This window comes from Aureobasidium pullulans (genome assembly GCF_000721785.1).
Source record: "Aureobasidium pullulans EXF-150 unplaced genomic scaffold scaffold_55, whole genome shotgun sequence".
In the NCBI taxonomy this organism is placed as follows: Eukaryota; Fungi; Ascomycota; class Dothideomycetes; order Dothideales; family Saccotheciaceae; genus Aureobasidium; species Aureobasidium pullulans.
Genome location: NW_021941075.1, coordinates 1 through 18,400, shown reverse-complemented (window position 1 = coordinate 18,400; position 18,400 = coordinate 1). Strand labels below are relative to the sequence as shown.

General features: G+C 48.2%; 7 protein-coding genes across 7 annotated transcripts; 3 read left to right on the top strand and 4 right to left on the bottom strand.

Moving 5' to 3' along the window:
* Window positions 1-287: 287 nt before the first annotated feature.
* Window positions 288-1,208, bottom strand: M438DRAFT_285856 (NAD(P)-binding protein; the record flags this gene model as incomplete). The annotated part of the gene is made up of 1 exon (XM_029901562.1): window positions 288-1,208. The coding sequence occupies one exon, from the start codon at window positions 1,206-1,208 to the stop codon at window positions 288-290; it is 921 nt and encodes a 306-aa protein (XP_029754557.1).
* An 832-nt stretch (window positions 1,209-2,040) lies between these two features.
* On the top strand, window positions 2,041-4,274 carry M438DRAFT_329952 (MFS general substrate transporter). Its single transcript, XM_029903270.1, has 3 exons — window positions 2,041-2,590; window positions 2,650-2,932; window positions 3,005-4,274. Exons 1-3 carry the CDS (start codon window positions 2,428-2,430, stop codon window positions 4,200-4,202), a joined length of 1,644 nt encoding a protein of 547 aa, XP_029754556.1. The 5' UTR covers window positions 2,041-2,427; the 3' UTR covers window positions 4,203-4,274.
* Window positions 4,275-4,852: 578 nt separating this feature from the next.
* M438DRAFT_410260 (uncharacterized protein) lies at window positions 4,853-5,823 on the bottom strand. The gene is made up of 2 exons (XM_029910080.1): window positions 5,726-5,823; window positions 4,853-5,667 (listed from the first exon to the last, which is right to left on the bottom strand). Exons 1-2 carry the CDS (start codon window positions 5,756-5,758, stop codon window positions 5,005-5,007), a joined length of 696 nt encoding a protein of 231 aa, XP_029754555.1. The 5' UTR covers window positions 5,759-5,823; the 3' UTR covers window positions 4,853-5,004.
* Window positions 5,824-6,060: 237 nt separating this feature from the next.
* Window positions 6,061-7,511, bottom strand: M438DRAFT_370243 (uncharacterized protein; the record flags this gene model as incomplete). The annotated part of the gene is made up of 3 exons (XM_029908172.1): window positions 6,061-6,860; window positions 6,910-7,245; window positions 7,293-7,511. The coding sequence occupies 3 exons, from the start codon at window positions 7,509-7,511 to the stop codon at window positions 6,282-6,284; spliced, it is 1,134 nt and encodes a 377-aa protein (XP_029754554.1). The 3' UTR covers window positions 6,061-6,281.
* Window positions 7,512-8,331: 820 nt separating this feature from the next.
* M438DRAFT_285867 (uncharacterized protein) lies at window positions 8,332-9,192 on the top strand (the record flags this gene model as incomplete). The annotated part of the gene is made up of 2 exons (XM_029901563.1): window positions 8,332-8,665; window positions 8,726-9,192. 2 exons carry the CDS (start codon window positions 8,332-8,334, stop codon window positions 9,190-9,192), a joined length of 801 nt encoding a protein of 266 aa, XP_029754553.1.
* Window positions 9,193-10,758: 1,566 nt separating this feature from the next.
* Window positions 10,759-11,424, top strand: M438DRAFT_340707 (uncharacterized protein; the record flags this gene model as incomplete). Its single annotated transcript, XM_029904351.1, has 3 exons — window positions 10,759-10,821; window positions 10,873-11,146; window positions 11,357-11,424. 3 exons carry the CDS (start codon window positions 10,759-10,761, stop codon window positions 11,422-11,424), a joined length of 405 nt encoding a protein of 134 aa, XP_029754552.1.
* Window positions 11,425-12,069: 645 nt separating this feature from the next.
* On the bottom strand, window positions 12,070-15,181 carry M438DRAFT_350452 (uncharacterized protein). The gene has a single exon (XM_029906637.1). It carries the CDS (start codon window positions 15,040-15,042, stop codon window positions 12,274-12,276), a length of 2,769 nt encoding a protein of 922 aa, XP_029754551.1. The 5' UTR covers window positions 15,043-15,181; the 3' UTR covers window positions 12,070-12,273.
* Between the last annotated feature and the right edge of the window lie 3,219 nt (window positions 15,182-18,400).

Here is an 18,400-nt window from a genome sequence, read left to right as displayed (position 1 = left end):
GAGGGCGAAGCGCAGATACCAGTGTGAAAGGCGAAGATCCAGAAAGCAACTGCAACGCGCAAGGTCGCTTGTTGGATGGAACAGAAGCTTCTAGCACCGTAAGAATCTGTCTTGCTCAATCGGTGAAACAAGAACGACAGATTTGAAGAACGTCTTGGATCATCCGAACGAGTCTGACTGGAAGCGACGGACGGAAAGGTAAGAATAATTCATTAGTAAGACAAGTATATGATAAAGCAACGGTGTAAAACACCCAACCCGACTCCCATGCAAATTAGAAAACTCAATCAGAAGCCGTGCTTTGCAAACTCTTTCTCGGTCCAGTCCCACAGCTCGTGTGCAAGTTTGTCGTTCTTGAGTATCGCTTGAGGATACTCAGTACCTTTCGGTGTATAGAAGGCACCAGTCTTGACATCTTGTTTTTTGGCAGTGGCCGCCCACAACTGTCTCTTTGCGCCTTCATGAACGTCGGTAAGGAAAAGACCAGAGAGAGCACCAAACACCATGCCCAGGTATGGTCTTCTCTTCTTGAATTCATCCCAGATACCAGTGTTGACGACACCAGGGTGGAGAGCTACGGACTTGATGGTGGGATATTTTTCAGCGGCAACCTTGCTGAAATAGTAGTTTGCAAGCTTGGACTGTCCATACCGGGGAATGGAACCCATATCAGCCATGGGACTCTTCAGCTTGGCAAACAAGATTCCATCCTTAGGGCCTTGTTTGAAGAGTTCGGAGCTGAGGTTGATGATGCGAACATCGCTGTTGGGTTCTTCTGCCGTCTTGCGCAATAGAGGAGAAAGGAGCTTGGTGAAGAGAGTAGGACCCATGTAATTGCTGCCGAATTGATCTTCATAGCCTTCGGTAGTCAGGCCCGGGGCACCGCCGGTAGCGCCGGCGTTGTTCATGAGAATGTCCAGACGGTTGTTCTCTGCCAGGATACGGTCGGCAGCCTTCTTGACCGATGCGAAGGAAGCCATGTCGATCTCTAGGTAATGAATCTTTCCTTTGGCGGACGGGGTGGCTTTCTCGATATCGTTGATGGCGGCATTACCTCGCTGGCTTGTTCTGGCAGCGAGGTAGATCTTCTCAGGATTGTGCTTGACGAGTTGGTGTACACTCTCCTTACCGAGACCACTGCTGCCACCAGTCACAATGATGACCTTGCCAGACAAGTCCGGGATGTCCTTTGTCGGGTTGAAAGGCATGTCGGAAAGTATGCGATGTGATTCCTTGATCGAGATAAAGGTTGACTGAGCCGAAGCCGTTCGCTATAGTGTCTAGTCGGGAGTCGATTTTATGCTAGGCAGTTGCTGAGGATGCGTGTAGAAAAGGCTTGTCGCGAGCGATTGTCAGGTTTGTCGGAGAGTTTATGTTTTAATTGGAGTGTTAGACTGTCAGTTGGTACCGGAAGTTGATGTTTGCGATTTAGGATGTCAGTAAGAGGGTTGAGCTTTATATCACAGTCAAAAAGAGAGAGAGCCAACCGTCAAAGCGGCGGAAGCGTGAAAAGCCGTATTAGCATGGCAGTGTCTTGCAAAGCTTGCACCGTCTCGTTTATCGGTGCAATTGGTAATTGTAATCTGGGCTGATCTGCTGTCCGATGTTTGGGCAAAGGAAGCAGCGAAGGAGGTTTCATTAGCGTTTTTGCCTGGCCGCTGGCGCTGACGGGAGGACTCGTGACCGATCGGCCAAACGTGCCCCCGCTTCTCTCTTTTCCTTTCATGCTTCAACTTCGACTGTTTACAAACCTCAGCGCGTGTTTGTACTTCGCGACACCTGCTACGTATAGGCAATACATCCGCGAGTCTTAACGCAAGCTGTCAACTACGGCGCGATGGCATGACGGCTGTGAAATTTCACGGTTAGGAGCGCGACTTTCACCTTGAAAATGCTCCCCTGTGCAGACCATTCCATGCTCGAGGAAAGATGCTCCGTGTGAACATTGGAGGATGAACTCTCTTTTCGTTGTTGACTCATCATGCTTTGCAGACCGAACCATCCCGTTTTTTGAACGTCGCAGACCTTCCTCAATTGTCGCACGGACCACCACAAGCCAAACGTTGACTTATCATCGCCTACTGGGTAATCCTTGCGACTTCTTGATGATTCAACTACAGAACTGCCAACGATAAGATCCTTTCTCCATACACCTGGAGCGAAATGTTCTCAACTCGGACGAACGATTGCCCCGGGGAAACTCTATCACGTCCACAGCAGCAAACATGAGGCCGACTATGCTATCTTGCACCATTATACCCCTTGGATCCAACATCCATCGGATGAATCAAACACTGTGATTATCAATCCTCTATTGCTGGTGACCAGGAGGGAACTGGTACATAAGTTATGATGATTCTTGACACCTAGAAAATACAAACCAATTCAGCGCAGTTCGATAGTACAACTTGTTATCAACCATCCAAGATGTCTCTGATATCCGACAGCAAACCCGAGTCTTACGACAATGATCTCGAGGATCAACGTGCCAGCACTCCAGATCAGGAGGAAGCTGGCTTTGACAGGGGAATGCCAAACTGGAAGTGGTATCTAGTCTGTGTTGGCATTTACACAGCTGCTCTTCTCTATGGTATGAGCACATAATATCTGTCGATGCCTTTCGTACGCTTGCTGATTTCATTCCCAAAGGCCTTGATACCACCATCGCAGCAGACGTCCAAGGCCCTATCCTTGAAGCATTTGGCGACATTGAAAAGCTCTCATGGGTGGGCATCGGCTTCCCCATGGGCTCGGTGTCGATCGTTCTTCTTGTTGGAGCTTTGTATGCTCTTTTTGACGTCAAATGGATGTTCATCGGTAGTCTCGTGTTGTTCGAAGCCGGAAGTGCACTCTGCGGCGCTGCCCCTGACATGAATGCTTTGATCGTTGGACGTGTCATTGCTGGCATGGGTGGAGCTGGAATGTACCTGGGGTAAGTAACACCTTCCGTTGTCTGTATGTGTATCTGGAGATTGATCTGGTGTTAACAAACTTGTTTCTACAGTGCTTTGACCTACATCACGACCTTCACCAGCAAGAAAGAACAACCCATCTACAACGCCTTGATTGGCCTGTGTTGGGGCGCAGGCAGTATCCTTGGCCCTGTCGTCGGTGGAGGCTTTGCAGTAAGCTCTGCGACCTGGAGATGGGCTTTCTACATCAATCTGCCTCTGGCCGCAGTCAGTTCGCCGGTCTACCTCTTTCTCTTCCCCTCTCACAACCCGAAGCCCAAGATGAGTGCTATGGAGAAGCTTGCTACGATCGACTGGCTGGGTGCCTTCCTCTTCGCTGGCATATTTGCCATTCTGCAAGTTGCTCTGACATTTAGCGGCTCTCTGTGGAAGTGGAGTGAGGCCGGTCCAATCGCACTTTGGGTTGTCTTCGCCGTCTTTCTGCTCGCCTTCGTCGTCCAACAGGGCTTGAGCATCGCTACTACGCCATCGCGTCGCCTGTTCCCTGTCCACTTCCTCAAAAGCCGAACACTGATTCTGCTCTATACCGGAACTGCAGCATCGTCGACTGGACTCGCTCTTGGTGTCTACTACATCCCCATCTTCTTCCAGTTCACCAAGGGCGATTCACCCATCAAGGCTGCCGTCAGACTACTTCCCTACATCTGCGTCTTTGTCGCCTCGGTCATGTTGAGCGGTGGCTTACTCCCCGCCTTTGGTCGCTACCAACCCTTCTACATCGTGACCGGCGTTTTGCTAGTAGCTGGTGGTGCTTTGATGCACACCGTCCACGTGGATACATCTACGACCAAGATATACGGCTACGAAGTCTTGATGGCCTTTGGAGCAGGCATGAGTATGCAAGTAGCATATTCTGTTGCCGTCGCTGTGGTCGACCAGATTGACACACTCAATGCTGTTGGATTCATCAACGTGGCTCAGATTGGATCTCTCTCTATCGGTCTGTCCATCGCAGGGTGCTTGTACCAGAATATTGGTTTCGACAACATCAAGAATGCCGTATCGGCATACAACTTCTCCGACACCGAGATCAGAGCTGCTCTGGGTGGTGCTCACTCTGCCATCCTGGCAAGTGGTGACAGAGCCCTCCAAGGCTTGGTGTTGGAAGCCATCGCTGCTACTCTCAGAGACATCTGGGTCCTCACTATTGCCGCCGGTGCAGTTGCTCTGGTGAGTGGTGTGCTCATGAAGAGGGAGAAGCTCAACTTGGAAATGACTGCTGGTGGATGAGGAGAATATGAAGGACGGAGATGATTGCTCGAAGATACTCAATGATGTTACGAGATTGATATAGAAGGGAGTCTTGGTTGTTTTGGTTGCTTTTAAGGCACGTAATAGAGATTAATTGTTTACGATACTCGTCTTTCCTGGCTCAGTGTATACTACATCGCATAGACTAAAAAAGACGATGGGGGTGATCAAGTTGGTTTGTAGCGCCTGTGAAGTAAGGCAAGAACGAGCCAATGAAAATTGGCGCCCAGAACCGAGATGATTGAGAACTCAGAGCTCTGTACATAACCCCATGACTGCCTCGATACCCCCTGTACGACCAGTGACGGTATAATCTGTTCCGTACTCCGACTGACGCAGCGGCCCAGAACAGCTGAAATCATGCATTGCGACCATAGTTGAGAGACAGTGGCCGCTTGGAGGAAGCTGCGTACATTCATGGCTTTTCGAGGAGGTAGTACTTGACGCTCGACATCAATCACAGCACAGGCACCCAAAGAAATCCGTCGTTCCGGAGCTTTCTTCCTCACCACAGGGGTTCTGTCTCAGGAATCGTGCACCGAGTCAAATGAACTTTTACCAATGGTCTAAGGAATAGATGCAACACTCGATGATGCAAGGAACGCGGGGTGTATAGGGTATCAGAGACACAAGATGACGATTCATTGCATTTGAACTTTCTGCATGACAACATTGAAGAGCAACATACCAGACTGTCCGACTCATGCTTATTCAGCATGGCTATATTTTTCCATCCATTCCCTTGACAGTCTTCCTGTGATACAGATGTCTTGACCCATGCTCATTGACCGAAACGCTTTGCGACAGTAGCCATGACAGCCTCCACCTCGACTTCAGTGGCAACTTCCTTCTCCTCACCCTTGTCATTACCATCTTCGTGCTTCTCGTGACCAACGCTGTTGCTCTTGTCTCCATTCTTGTTCTGGTCCTGCTTGGAACCTTCGGAGCTTGCGTCAGCAGCCTTGTTGGTGCTCTCGCGAGGGTCGGATGTAGCATCGCCATTGATGGAAGTGGAAGCAGATTCCGAGGTGGGAGGTGTGGATTGAGCTTGCTTGGCCTTCTTGAGCAGAGTCTTCTTCTGACGTTTCGAGAGCTTGGGTTGAGGCTCAGTGGAAGTTTTGCTGCCTTTCGCATGGGTAGAGTTGGTAGTGGTGGAATCTTGGATAGACATGTGGTCGAGACTTTCGGCGACAGAATCGTTGCGACCAGACTGCTGAGGCTGAAGTTCGGTCTTCTCGGCCTGAGCCTTCTCCTTCTGACGCAAGTATTTCTTCTTGTTCTTGGCCTTCTTCTTTTCTCTTTCTTTCTCACTGTCGTAGTCGTCGTCAAGTTCCACGATGCGCGGTTCTTGCTGTTCGGGCTCGGAATCTTCGCGCTCGTAGATAGGGATGACATAACCGGCTTGGAGCATGTCAAAAAGTTGGTTGGCGTTCATTCCCTGCATCTGAAATTGTCAGCATCCATGAGTGCGTTGAGGTTGCACTCGAAGAGTGATGACGAACTCCGGGAAAGTTTCTGCCTGGACGAGGCACCATGTTGGACAGATTTTGGTGAGAGTAATGAGTCCTGTGATAGTTTTGGAAGGCGCGATGGAGTTTTGTGGTAGAAAGATGGAAACGTGAGTGACGGCGGGGTATGCAAACGACAACACAACGAGCAAACGCCGGGGAAAACACCCGACTTTCACAAAGGATATTACGAGAAACAGCTACAACACTCCAGCATCTCCAAAAGTTGAGAAGAACCGGACTGGCACATAGCGGCCTCTGCAACACTCGAGGAAACCAGCTTTGTATTTGGAAATTTAGCTCAAGAAAGCAGTATCAGCTAATCAGCTAGTAGTTCATTCGCAGAATAGGGAAATCTTTTAGGAAGGTGTCGGTCGCTCGAGATTGTCGTGTCCCTTCCTCACCGTCGCTGCAGGCTGAAAGCACCATCATGTGAAGCGACCGCCGGAATCGGCGTAATTTCCTACCATGCTCTTCGTCCGTTTGCCCGAGCTCTCTCAATCTCCCATGCGCCATCCATGGAGAATTCAAAGTCGATAGAAGAGAGGACTTAATCCATCTTCTGAAGCACATTGCCGACGCACCATGGTTGCACGAAAGCTTCGCCCTTCTCCTCCGCCTTGACAACAGTGTCTGCAACCACAATCAACTCGGCCTCTCCACCCATGTTCTCGGCATGATCGTCTTGTTGGTTGTCTTGTTGGTCTTCTTGCTGACCGTCTTGCTGACCGTCTTGCTGGCCGCCTTGCTGTAGCTTCTTCTTCAGAGATCTGTTCTTGTTTTTGTTGTGGTTGCTTTTTTTCTTGATGTCTAGCATGCATTGCAACCGTCCTGTCGTGATGAGCATCGTCTGTCTCGTGTCATCAAGGCCACGCCATGCAGCCACGTCGGCCTCTTCTCCGGCTTCTGCAGCTTCGAGGACTTTCAATGCCATCAACAAGTCATTATGCTTGTAGCTCGCTCCCTCGACGACGACACGGATCTGCTCGTGGTACCGTTCGATGTCTTGTCTTCTTCTCTTGATTCTCTCACCGAAGACGCCCAGGACAGTTTCCAGTGTTGCACAGTCTTGGTTCAGCTTTTGAAAGTAGCGCACTGTCTCGAGCTCGATGACAGACTTTTCTCCGGGCTAGAAGGATGGTCAACACAATGTTCGATCTTCGGTGGTATCTTCTTACCTTTAGAGATGGACCGATCTCAGTTGGGGGTTGAGACTTAAAACGTAGCAGATTGCTCGGCTTCTTCCCAGTAACCATGAAGCTCATGAAAGCATTGTGTTCCAATAGCACCATTGGATCCATGATGATCTGCTCGAATCTGTTCTCTCGGAAATACTCTCCGAATGGCTCTTCCACAAGACGTAGCTGGTCAAGCAAGTGCGAGAGTCCATCGACAGGAGTGTTCAGTGCTGTCTTCATACCTAGACAATCGATCCAACATTCGACGTCGATGAGGGGTTGTTGACCACGACATAGATAAATCAAGTAATCTTGACATGCTGTGTATTTGAGCGTCTGGAAACGTATTAGCGATAATACGACCATGTGGATTCCAGAAATACCTCAGCTTCTTGCCAAACCGGCGTCAAGTAAGCCAACCAGATAGTCAAGAATATTCTCTCCTTGGCCGGTAGCTTTCTGCTACCCGGTTCAAGAAGAGTGTATGCTTTGGACATGGCTATGTTGACGTGAATCTCGTCAAAGACGGAGTGAGCGACCGCACCCACGTATTGAAACCAATAGTACTCGGGGTCTTGGTCGTGTAGCTTGATGAAGGCCATGGTTGATTGATCAGAGTAGGTTCAGGCAGATGTAGAGGTGACACCCACGTTAAACGCGGACGTGAGTAGCGAAGTGTTTTGTGTGCAGGATCGGAAGACTGGAGAATTGGGATGAGTGAACAAAACTCCGCGGAATCTTAGAGCAAACGTCAACGAGGAGACACAAACGTTTGCATCTGTGATCTGTAGTAATGTGATCTATACTTTGACGAGAAAGGCGAAGAAAGCTTTCATGGCAAACCTTGGGCAAAGTGGACCATGAATTATCTCTCTCGGTTACACGATAGTCACCATGGTGCGTTGGGAACCATTGGAAGGAGCTTTTTTTTATTTTTACGAGGAACGACATAGACAGAAAGCTACCTACTTGGCGACATCATGTCGAAGAATGAAGTGCTAGTGTCGACAGCGGACTTGCGGACTTGGGGGATTCGTTACCAGCGACACTCGTAATCGAGGACACTCTACATGGAACGGACTCATGCAGTCGATGTTTGCGATGCGACTTCTATCTTGGTGGACTATGAGAGGAAGGAGGTGATGTCGTCGGAAAGCGTTGACCAATCAGACGATTGCCGATGATCAGCCACACCAAGAGGCTTCGACATGTCGATGATCAATCATCAAGGTGACCTGACAAGCACCGCAACGTGATATGGCCTGACAAGTTGCACATCATGTGCGGATGCGTGATATATATCCCAGCAGAGGCCATAGAGCTCTGCCTCTCTCCAGCTAGGTCGGCTTGATGCCTCGTTTGTTCGCCCTCACCATCGTAGCTGTCGCAATCGGTTTACTGTTCGCCAACAAGTCTTCCAACATGACGAGTGCTGTGCGCGAGAGACAGAGTTGGGCTGATGGCCCTTGTGAACTTGTACACACACCGCAGTTCTTGACCAAGAAAGAGGACATCTGGACCAAAGGCGCGACGCATATGGCTCTACTACACAATGCCATCCTCCGAGGCTTCAACACCATCTACCTTCAAGCACCCCACGTCAAGCCTGAGGAATATTCTGACTTTGTCGGATACAGCCTTGCTTGGTATCGATTTGTCAAAAGTCATCACGATGATGAGGAAGCAGAGCTGTTTCCGAAGGTCGATCAAGTCCTGAAAGAGAAAGGCATCTGGGACGAGACACATCAAGAGCATGGTACACAGGCTACATCTTGACCTTGGACACACATATTCAATACTAACAGTTGGCCGACAGAGTCATTCCTAGTAGGTCTCGGCGATTTCCACTCGTATCTGTCGACCTTGCCGACCGCCTCGACCTTTGACGGCACCAAGCTTGTCACCATCATGGACACTTTCCGCAAACCTTTTGCCCACCACTTCCATCACGAGATCTCCACTATCGCTTCCTTCGCTATCCTCTCTAGCGCTCCACTCGTAGACTCGCCCGAGGCCGAGGCCGCCGCTGTCATTTTCAAAGCATGGGGCAAGAAGACTCTCACCAAAGCCGGCATGACCGACGTCGTTCCATTCGCCCTGCTCAACCTGGACAGAACTTTCGAAGAAGGCATGTGGGCCGCTTGGCCACCCATGCCCGGCCCTGTTCGCTGGATGATGGTCAACATGTTCGGCAGTTGGAATTGGGCCTGGTGGAAGTTTGCGAGCTGTGATGCTCAAGGCAACCCTAGGCCATTGTATGCCCTACAAGCTCAGGGAACATAGTAAATGTCATGCACATTCTCCTCGGTTTTTTTCTAGGTATTCTCATATTCTCACAAACCTCTACAGATGCTTTTGATCGTGGCCACTTTTGCGTTTACCTGCTTTTCGAAAGCACAAATCTCACAGCCGTCATATGAGCTCAGGCCTATCTGTGCTATGCACCAGCAACTCGCTTTCTGAACACTCCATCTTCACAATTGACGGTGTAGCTCGACCTGAGCGTTTCTACCTGTTCTTGAACGGCCAACCTCTGGTCCCCAACCCGCTCTCCCTTCTCCGTATTACGGCACCTCTACTCCGACACTCGTGCCTACGAGCATACAACGGCCAACATGCTCGCTAGGATTGACGAGCAGTCGCATATCTACAGACCGTTCGTTGACCCGAGCGAATCTTCGTGTTCTTGGACTAGCGATGATCTCGGGTCTCCAAATTGTTCTCCCATCACGGCATTCGCATCCCGAGCCTCGTGTTTATGAGCATATAACGCCTAGTCGACTCGACGGGATGGACGAGCGGTCAAATCTCTAAATTTGGTTCATTGACCGGATGCTCGAGCGTATTAGGAGACTGGACGTCCTCAAGAATCGATGTGCGTTCTCTTATCTCCTTACGACGATGGCCTCGGGCCTTCGGAGTGGTCTCTCATCTCCGTATCACGGCACTCGCATTCCGACCCTCGTGCTTACGAGCATTGAAGGCTCAGTCTGCTCGACCGGATCGACGGAAAGTAACATCTCTAAGGACCATTCATCGACCGGATGCTCGAGTCTATCGTGCGGTCAAGTGCTCTTGAGTTCTTTGCCAAACACAGGCGGGAGAGGCTCTTCTGATGGGCCAGCCTTGCTCGCCATGAGGACGTCGCCGAGGACCGTTGGATGAGATTGTGCGGACTGGTGCAAGGTCTAATATAGTAGGCTTCAAAGGTATCCTTACGTGCTTTCACGTGCCACATTCATAAATCGGGGAAGTGCTCTGTCCGACAAACACTGCTTTGCCGTGCTCGTGACATGCCACCTTTCAGATACTACGAAGTCGTGCACGAGTTTCTTGCATTGGAAGGGAGAAAGATTTCTGATGAGCCTTCGTCGTCAACCCCGGGCAATAAATGGTCAGTCTTGTGGAGCTGATGAGAAAGAAGCTTCGGAAGTCACGAGTAAGGCTAATCGGGATCAGTGGAGACATCTTGTCAGAGATATTGTGATCTTGACACGGAAAGAGTGACTCCGAGTCGACTGAAAGACATGAGGTCGATATGGGTCACGACAACCCTCCATGATATCCGCATCTTTGAAGCATAGAATGGACAACAACAAAAATGCTCAGATAATTTGGAATTTGCATTCATACAAAGCTGTTTGCAGCCAGTAGACCACTGCTGACTGATAGGGGTAGCTACTTCCCTTCTTGTGACTGCTTGCTAGCGTTGCTCGGCCACGAATCTATGCCGTGAATTGCTTGGCTCTTGCCATGAACCAGGAATGATGTTCATCCTCCGTCTTCAAAGCATCATTACACATCAATAATCCCGTTCTATCTATACTTGTTATCTCATTCATCGCCAACATGGAATCCACCAGCATTCGGGAGGAAGAGCAGAGGCGGGAGGTAGAATTGGTCGCAGCTCGAGTAAGCAAGTCATACGCTTGCTCTATGCGCTTCACTAACACTTGAATCTAGCCGAGGGTCCAAGTCGGACATGGTCATTCTATCGCCACTGTGGGTCATCCGACCTACGACGAGACACCCCTGGACCTTTCTCTTGGCCTACACTTCAGCTCCGAGACTCAAGTCGTCGAGTACGATGATGGTCCCGACAGTGACATTATCAGAGCCTTCCGTGATATGGAACTCTCCTTCCACCGCACGAGCCCCTACGGTGTCGATGTCCGGATACAACTGAGCTTCGCGACTACTCTCACCGAGCGGACGCTTGGTCTGACCCCTATCCCATGTATGTTTATAGCAGTGTTCCTGCGTGATCCTGCTCAATGGGTGCTGGTGCACGCGGGACTTCGTCATACGACAAATGAGCACTTTCCTAGACAGCTTTTGCCCATTCGCTACTATCTCGATGACAACCTGTACCACCGATCACGTTTCTACCCAAGGCATCAAAGGCATGTCGATATTTGACAGAAATAATGCTGGACTTTCGAATCAGCAGTGAATGCGAACTTCGACTACGCCAACAAGCTCGAAGGTGCAGCAGCCTGTACCGGCCGCTTTTGAACCGACTGCTGTCAACCTGGCTGACTGTCTTTGCCTCACACAAGAGTATGTTCATACTCCTCTCACAGTCGAACATTGTTACAAGTCCAAAAGCACAGTAGCTAATTTTAAAGCAGTGACTATCTTTCGCTTTCTCTGATCCGACTTTAACATAACCGGAGAAGAACCCTTTCGTTAGTGGGTCTATCTCGGCCCTGTGTGGTGGTGTGGCCAGTATTCTCGGTGCAGTCATGCGTTACTTTAACATCGATACCGGCGACTACATCACAGATGATGATGGGGAGTCAATTGCGTTTTTATTCATCAATCATTATGTGGCTGAGGGGAGAACCAGCGTCGAGGCTACTAGTCACAATAAAGGGAGGGCCCTGGAACAATATCAAAGATCTTTCACATACTTGAGTCACCGTGAGCGTAAGCAATCATGTAACTCAATGGCCGGCGGCAAGCCTCAGATAGCAAAGTGTCTGTCTGAGATAATTTCAAAGATAACTCGACAACTCCCCGCCCTCTGCCTGAGATTTGCCACATCCACTCGTCCGATACAGCACTACGCAGTGATATACCCATCAAGATGCACATCCCTTTCGAATCAGAAGCACATTGTCCAAGGGAGAAGTCTATGAACGTCGTTTCTTTGAACCAAGCTCAATGATCTAGAAGTTTATTAATCGTACCTAGCACACCCAGAAAGGCAGTGATAATGATGTATAATGATTTCCTAGGCTCATTTCATATCAATACCACCATATGGAATATAGCTATTTCTTTTGTATCGTTACCACAAGCCTCTCTTTGGCAGTCCGTGCCCTATCTCCAACTGTAGAGAAACAAAGTCATTTGCCAGATTCAAACTCCGCCAGTGAAAGCGCTCATTGCCTTGCTCATGAGCAGCTCAGAGTCCTCGCTCTGACCCTCAAGCCAATCCGAAGCCTTCTCGGCAATCATTTCCCAAAGATCGTGGTACTCGGATGCTGAAGTCTTCAGCCAGGCCAGAACCATTACCGTGGCCAGCAACTGGTCTTCTGCCGATCTGACACTCTTGGCCTCTGAGATGACGTGACTGTCAAAGAAGGTGGAGAGCGTGTTGGTCCATTCCCAATGGCCGTCGAAGGACTGGAGATCCACGAGAGCGCGGACAGTAGCGAGGACATTGTTGGTCGGAATGGTAGGACCTTCTGGGGCAGAAAGCTCTGCCGGCTCGTCACTGCCCCACTCACCGTCATCCTCGCCCAGGTCCCTGAAGGTTTCGCAATCCTCATCCATCAACTGCGGTACGGCTTGGCGGCACCTCCTAGCCGAGTATCCAAGGCCTCCACCACGGCCTCCACCACGGCCCCCACCAGTCACTCCAAAAGTTGCTCTACCACGGCCTCCACCACCTCCAGTTTGATAGTTGTCAGGAATGAGTACACCAGAAAACTGACCTGGTGAAGCTCGTAGGCGTGGCATAGCTGATCGGCGGAAACTGGTAGGGGCCGAGAATTTCTGTCGTTTCTTCGCATTTCTGCTTGGACCAGAGTCAAACATGTTGGTGCCCATGTCTTCGTCGGACTGCTCCGCTTCACACGAATCAGATCCAGATCTCCCATCCCTCAAGGTAGCCGAGGAAGAGTCAACGGAAGAGTTGTCGCCGATCTTGCCTTTCTCACGCTGCTCGACTGCGACAAAGGAACACCACTTGTTGGCGACTTGATAGTCGGTGCCAAGACGAACGACTTCTCTCTCGACCAACTCGTCAAAGCGAGACGAGTATTTGTCTTTGATCGGCTCTGTTCCTTCTCTTGCGTCGAGCAGCCAGCCTCTGCCCTCCTCAAGCTCCTGCGCGGCTCGCTTGGCTGAGAGTGTGTTGATAGTATGATTGGGATCATCGATCCGCTTGACATGGATATCCAATCTCAAAGGGCCTTCGGGGCATGAACCGTGCAAAGTGACAGACTTTGGAGTATGGCTTGAGTCTCCAAGGAGCAGATACACGGTAGTACGGTTGAATGGTAGCAGAGGAGGAATGACATGAGGTGCTTGGATAAGCTTGGGTACTGCAACAACGGGCAGGTGAGCATAGCGATCGGTGCCCTCATTGGGTGTACCACTGAGATCAGCAGCTTTGTCGAACAACGAGATTGGTACACCTTGCGGGTCTGTGGGACTGGCGGCTGTCTGTGTGGACGTCGCGCTCTCGACCATCTCAAAGTCGTCGACCTCATCATAAGCGACTTCTAAACGGTAATCCTTGACGTGCGGATAGAGGGCAGCCTTGAGCATGCGGACGACCTTGGAGTCCATGACTTCGTTGTCAGTGATGAACTGGGCGACTCCGTTTCCAGCACGAGCAAATCCTTCGACAAGAGTGTGAGAAACATCACGACCGACGCCAAGCACAAAACAACGAGCGTCGACTTTCTCGTTGTTGATCTGGCTGTTGACATAGTCGAAAAGTTGCGACTCGGCAATTATCTCTCCGTCAGTAAGAACGACAAGCTCAAGAGGCATATCCACAAGATGCGACTCAAAGGCAGCCATGACTGGACGCAACAGCTCCGTACCGCCATAGTTAGCGGTGAAGCCTTGGACGAAGTTGAGAGCTTGGGTAAAGTTTTCCTGGTTGTAAGGCACACTCTTCTCCCAAAGGAACTTGTGGCGGGATCCGAAGGCACATATGTTGAAGCGAACTCCAGAGGGCAAGGACTTGAGGAATGTCTTGAGAGCAGCGACAAGTGCAGTGTTCTTGGTGCCTTGCATACTTCCACTCTGATCGGCGATAAAGATGATCTCCGGTCTGATGGGCTTGAGGTTGAAGCGTGGCACAAACGTAACCATCAGGGCTTGACGGTTGGGAAGAGCGTGCTTTTCGATAATGGCCTTTGGGGAGCCGATATCATCGATCAAGACCTGCAGAACAAAGTCTGAACCGAGCTCTGTGGTGTTGTGAGTCAGAGACACTGAGGCCTTTGACATGTCGGAAGTAGGCTCGGGAGCTGTAGACAGAGTTCCGATTGACAGGGCGATGGGATGGTCAGAAGGACATTGGACTTTGCGGATAGTGGAGCCTTGCATGTCGATGTCAACAGTGATGTTCATGCTCTTGAGAACAGCAGTGTCCATTTCAAGAAGTTGTCCAGGGTAGCTGCCGTAGCGAGGAGCGATGGATGTAGGCAGGTTGTAACGCAAGCCATCAATCTGAGCATCGTGCTTGAGCTCGCCTCCATAGACAATGTCGATGCGGATGGACGCATTGATAGGGATGTTACCAAGAGTGACTCCAAAGACTCCAAGCGGAAGCGACTCTAGGAGACCGGCACTCTTACCCTTCTTGACGGCGGCGTCAAATGTCTTCCTGGCTTGCTCCTTTTGCTCCACGTGGCCTTTGATGACTTTGTCGCCGATGGTGCAGGTGAAAGCGGTCACAACAACACCGTCATAGAGAGGAAAGGAGTAGCGAGTCTCGGGCAGAATCTCGGCAGATGTATTCTGGAAGGTCTGCGAGAGCTTTGTGGTGAAGTAGAGGGGTGTGATGGTGGTATGCGACTCCAGTTGGACCTGTGGAAGGTAGACACGAAGAGCATAAGGAGATGTGGTGTAGTAGCATCCGCAGATGTGGTTGCCAAAGGCCGACATGTTGATTTTGATCTCTCAGTGGAGAAGTGATATGAGGAATTGTGACTTCTGATGAGTCTTATATATGTGGAAATTGGGAGTTGGGAGTGTTGTAAGGGTAGTTTGCTGCCTGATGATGCCAAGTGTGGAGACAAAGATGTGTGAAAGGGAAGAGAGACACAAGGAAAGAGAGACCAAGCATACGGATAGCTGCACTTTATAGCTAGGCATGCCGTCACACCGGTTGCTGCCTACAGAAAGATGAGATTTCATGAATGAGTTTGTTTCGGACCTGTTTATCATGTAGTCCAGGACATGACCATCTTTGTACATCTGAACATTACATTGGTCATGCAGCCTGCCGTGGAGGATCAGTAGTTGCCAAAGCAGTCATGACAGAGTGAGCTTTTTCATTCTAAACGAAAAACCTAAGTCTTCATTATTAACGAAGAAAATAGCACTTTACTCGCGACGCCCGCGCTACTACCTTCGCCCTTTAGGAGCACGGATTTAGCGCATTCTCTATAGATAAGGTTAGCGAATTCCTCTCGTTTAAAACGAAAAACACTAACATAATGTAGTTAATCGACCGCCGTTAGCAGGAGCTCGGTGTCGCTACTATCCGTAGTCGCCCTATCTACGGTAATAACGACTACGCTTACGCTAACGGCCCTCGTAATTACGACGGAATCTACTAAACTCCCTCGTTTCGAACGAAAAACCGCCTTTTTGACATAAAAAAAAGGCTTCTATAGATTATACTTAAACCTTACTATAGCACTTAGATACTCTTAAATTGAAACTTGCTATTAAAACATACCATTAATTTCTCGTTATATGCGAATAATTCGAGTCGAAAGATATATGTCTAACGTAGTAATAGGAGCGTAACGGTGTTAACTAGTAAAAGAAGTTAGGGTCTAGATTATTCGTTTATAACGAATAATCCGGTAGAGCTACTAAACCTTAGACTAAATAGGGTGCTCGCTATTCCTACGTATAAGGGGTAGCATGTCGTAGAGGAGGTAGATATCGAGGGTAGCTATTTTACGTTAAAAACGAAGAATCTAGGGGTAGCATTTGTCGTTTAGGATATAGAATATAGCTATTATAGTTTTGCGCTAAAGACAAAGAAACTTGTTATACTAGGTGCTATAAAGGATACGACATCTAGCCGCCTTAATTTTGCGTCGAAAACGAAGGGGTTAGGCGTAGCATCTATTATTAAGAATATAGCATCTAGCTACCATGATTTTGCGTAGAAAACGAAGGACCTAGTAGTAGCATTTCCTACTAGGGATATAGCACCTAGCTACTATAATTCTACGTTAAAAACGAAGGGTTCTAGTATGCTAGCTGTTGTTACGGGTGTAGCATTACCTAAGGTTAATTATTCGTTTAAAACGAAGGATTTTAGTACGCTAGCTACTATTACGAGTGTAGCATTGTCTAAGGTTAATTATTCGTTTAAAACGAGGGTTAATGGGCCTATAGTGCAGCTTTAACCTATGCAGCAACAATACTCTCTATTTAGACTTATGTAAATGTCTCTATAGGAGGGATGTCTAATATATTTGTTTAAGACGAAGAAATATCTTTCTTCGTTTTATGCGTCTTTTTGCTATTATTCTTATTAGCTATATTAGCGGCTAGTTGTTCGCGACGATTGCTATGCTTTCTAAGGCCATTCTTCTTCCTATACTGTTTTATTCGTTTAAAACGAGGATTTAGCTTAACAGTTAGGTTATAGATTAGTAGAGGCCGCTTATTGCTAGCCGCGTTACGATTAATATGCTAATGTTTATCGAAATCTCTCGGCTATAATGAAATTCCTTATAACCTCTTTTTACAAAGCTCGTATCAATATAGTATACTATATACAAAACGAAAATTCCCCTAGTAAGCAGAATATTAGACGTCTTCTTTGTTTAAAACGCTATCTTTAACTCTTCGTTTATTACGATTAATCTTACGGTTAGACGCACGAAGCTCGGTAAGACACTTCTTTAACGCAAATCTATAGATCTTTCGGTAGCAGAAGGCGTAGAGATCGTTTCGTGTTAAACAAAGAATTTTAATCTTATCCTTATCTTTAACCTAGCTAGCCTAGCGGAATAACTCCTTCTATAGAGGAATTAATTTGTCGATAAATGTCTAAAGATTACACCGGGCATTTGTAAGCCATTTCTTAACTCGTGCATATAAGCCTTTATATTAAGAAGTTGCTATGTTTCTAAAATGACGAATTTTATTCGTCTAGAACGTAATACACTTCTCTTTAAAAGGCTACTACTCGCGATTAAGATAATTAGCTCCGTTTTCCTATATAGAACGAAGATCTAAGCACTTCTCTTCGAAAATCTCTTCGCTAGTAGCCTACATTGCTTTGTAATAAACGGAAATCTAGTATAACATCTCGAGTTAGTCGTCGAATTTCTTAGTTACAGGATTTTTGATTTAAGACTACCTATAAGTACGAGCGTATGCTATAACGTCCTTATTATAGTGCTAGTTATAAACGAGAGTTTTAATCTTAGGAAAAACTGTATTAAGAGCGTTTAAAGTTGCCTAGTCGCGATTAGTAATAAATGCATGTAGTATAGGAATTTTGTTTTTGTAACGGGATAGGTTACCCTAGTCTTCTCTCTCTCTTTTACTAAGCTAGCGTTTCCTATATAACACGCTAGCGTAGCATATAAGAAGAATTCTATAGCTACCCTACGTAGAGCAACGAATAGCTTTAGCTATAGATAGACCTATTGTCTAGGAGTAATCTATACGTTACTATATACCTTTATACCTTTATAATTCTATTCGTTCTACCTAGGTAGTAGCCTATAGATCCTCTATCGCTCCCTACGGGCGTACCGATAGCGTCTCGCGACCTATTTTACGGACGTACCGATCTGGACTTCGTAATACCTAGCCTTAAAGAACCTATAAGCGTAGGGGATATACTAGAGGCTATAGACGACGACGTAAGCGTCGACGAGGACGACCTCTAACGTATAATTATGAGGGAACGACTATAAGCCGAGTACTTAGCGCTCCGAGAACGTAATCGCGTTATATAGTAGCTAACGGTTAACGACCTCTATATAGGTAATACTCCTAGCGGAATGCTAGGGTTAAGAGAAACGAGCCCTACGTACTCGACTATTACCCTATCCGAGGGCGAGGAATAGGCGTACTATACCTACTACTTAGGCGGCTCGAAGTCGAGGAAATAACTAGATATCCCGCCTTTCTATAGAAAGGACCTCTATAACGTAAAACTCTTCCTTTATCGCCTTAAGTTAGCCTTCTTAAATAATAAAGCCTCGTTTATCTAAGATAAGGATAAGATCGTCTACGCCCTCCTCTAGCTAAAAGGCGACGC

Bases quoted from the DNA above. Each gene is read 5' to 3' on its own strand.
- M438DRAFT_329952 (XM_029903270.1), top strand. From the start codon at position 2,428: ATGTCTCTGATATCCGACAGCAAACCCGAGTCTTACGACAATGATCTC. The intron at 2,591-2,649 runs GTATGAGCACAT...TCATTCCCAAAG, and splicing joins CACAGCTGCTCTTCTCTATG to GCCTTGATACCACCATCGCA. The intron at 2,933-3,004 runs GTAAGTAACACC...TTGTTTCTACAG, and splicing joins GGAGCTGGAATGTACCTGGG to TGCTTTGACCTACATCACGA.
- M438DRAFT_410260 (XM_029910080.1), bottom strand. From the start codon at position 5,758: ATGGTGCCTCGTCCAGGCAGAAACTTTCCCGGA. The intron at 5,668-5,725 runs GTTCGTCATCAC...TGACAATTTCAG, and splicing joins CAGGCAGAAACTTTCCCGGA to ATGCAGGGAATGAACGCCAA.
- M438DRAFT_350452 (XM_029906637.1), bottom strand. From the start codon at position 15,042: ATGTCGGCCTTTGGCAACCACATCTGCGGATGCTACTACACCACATCT.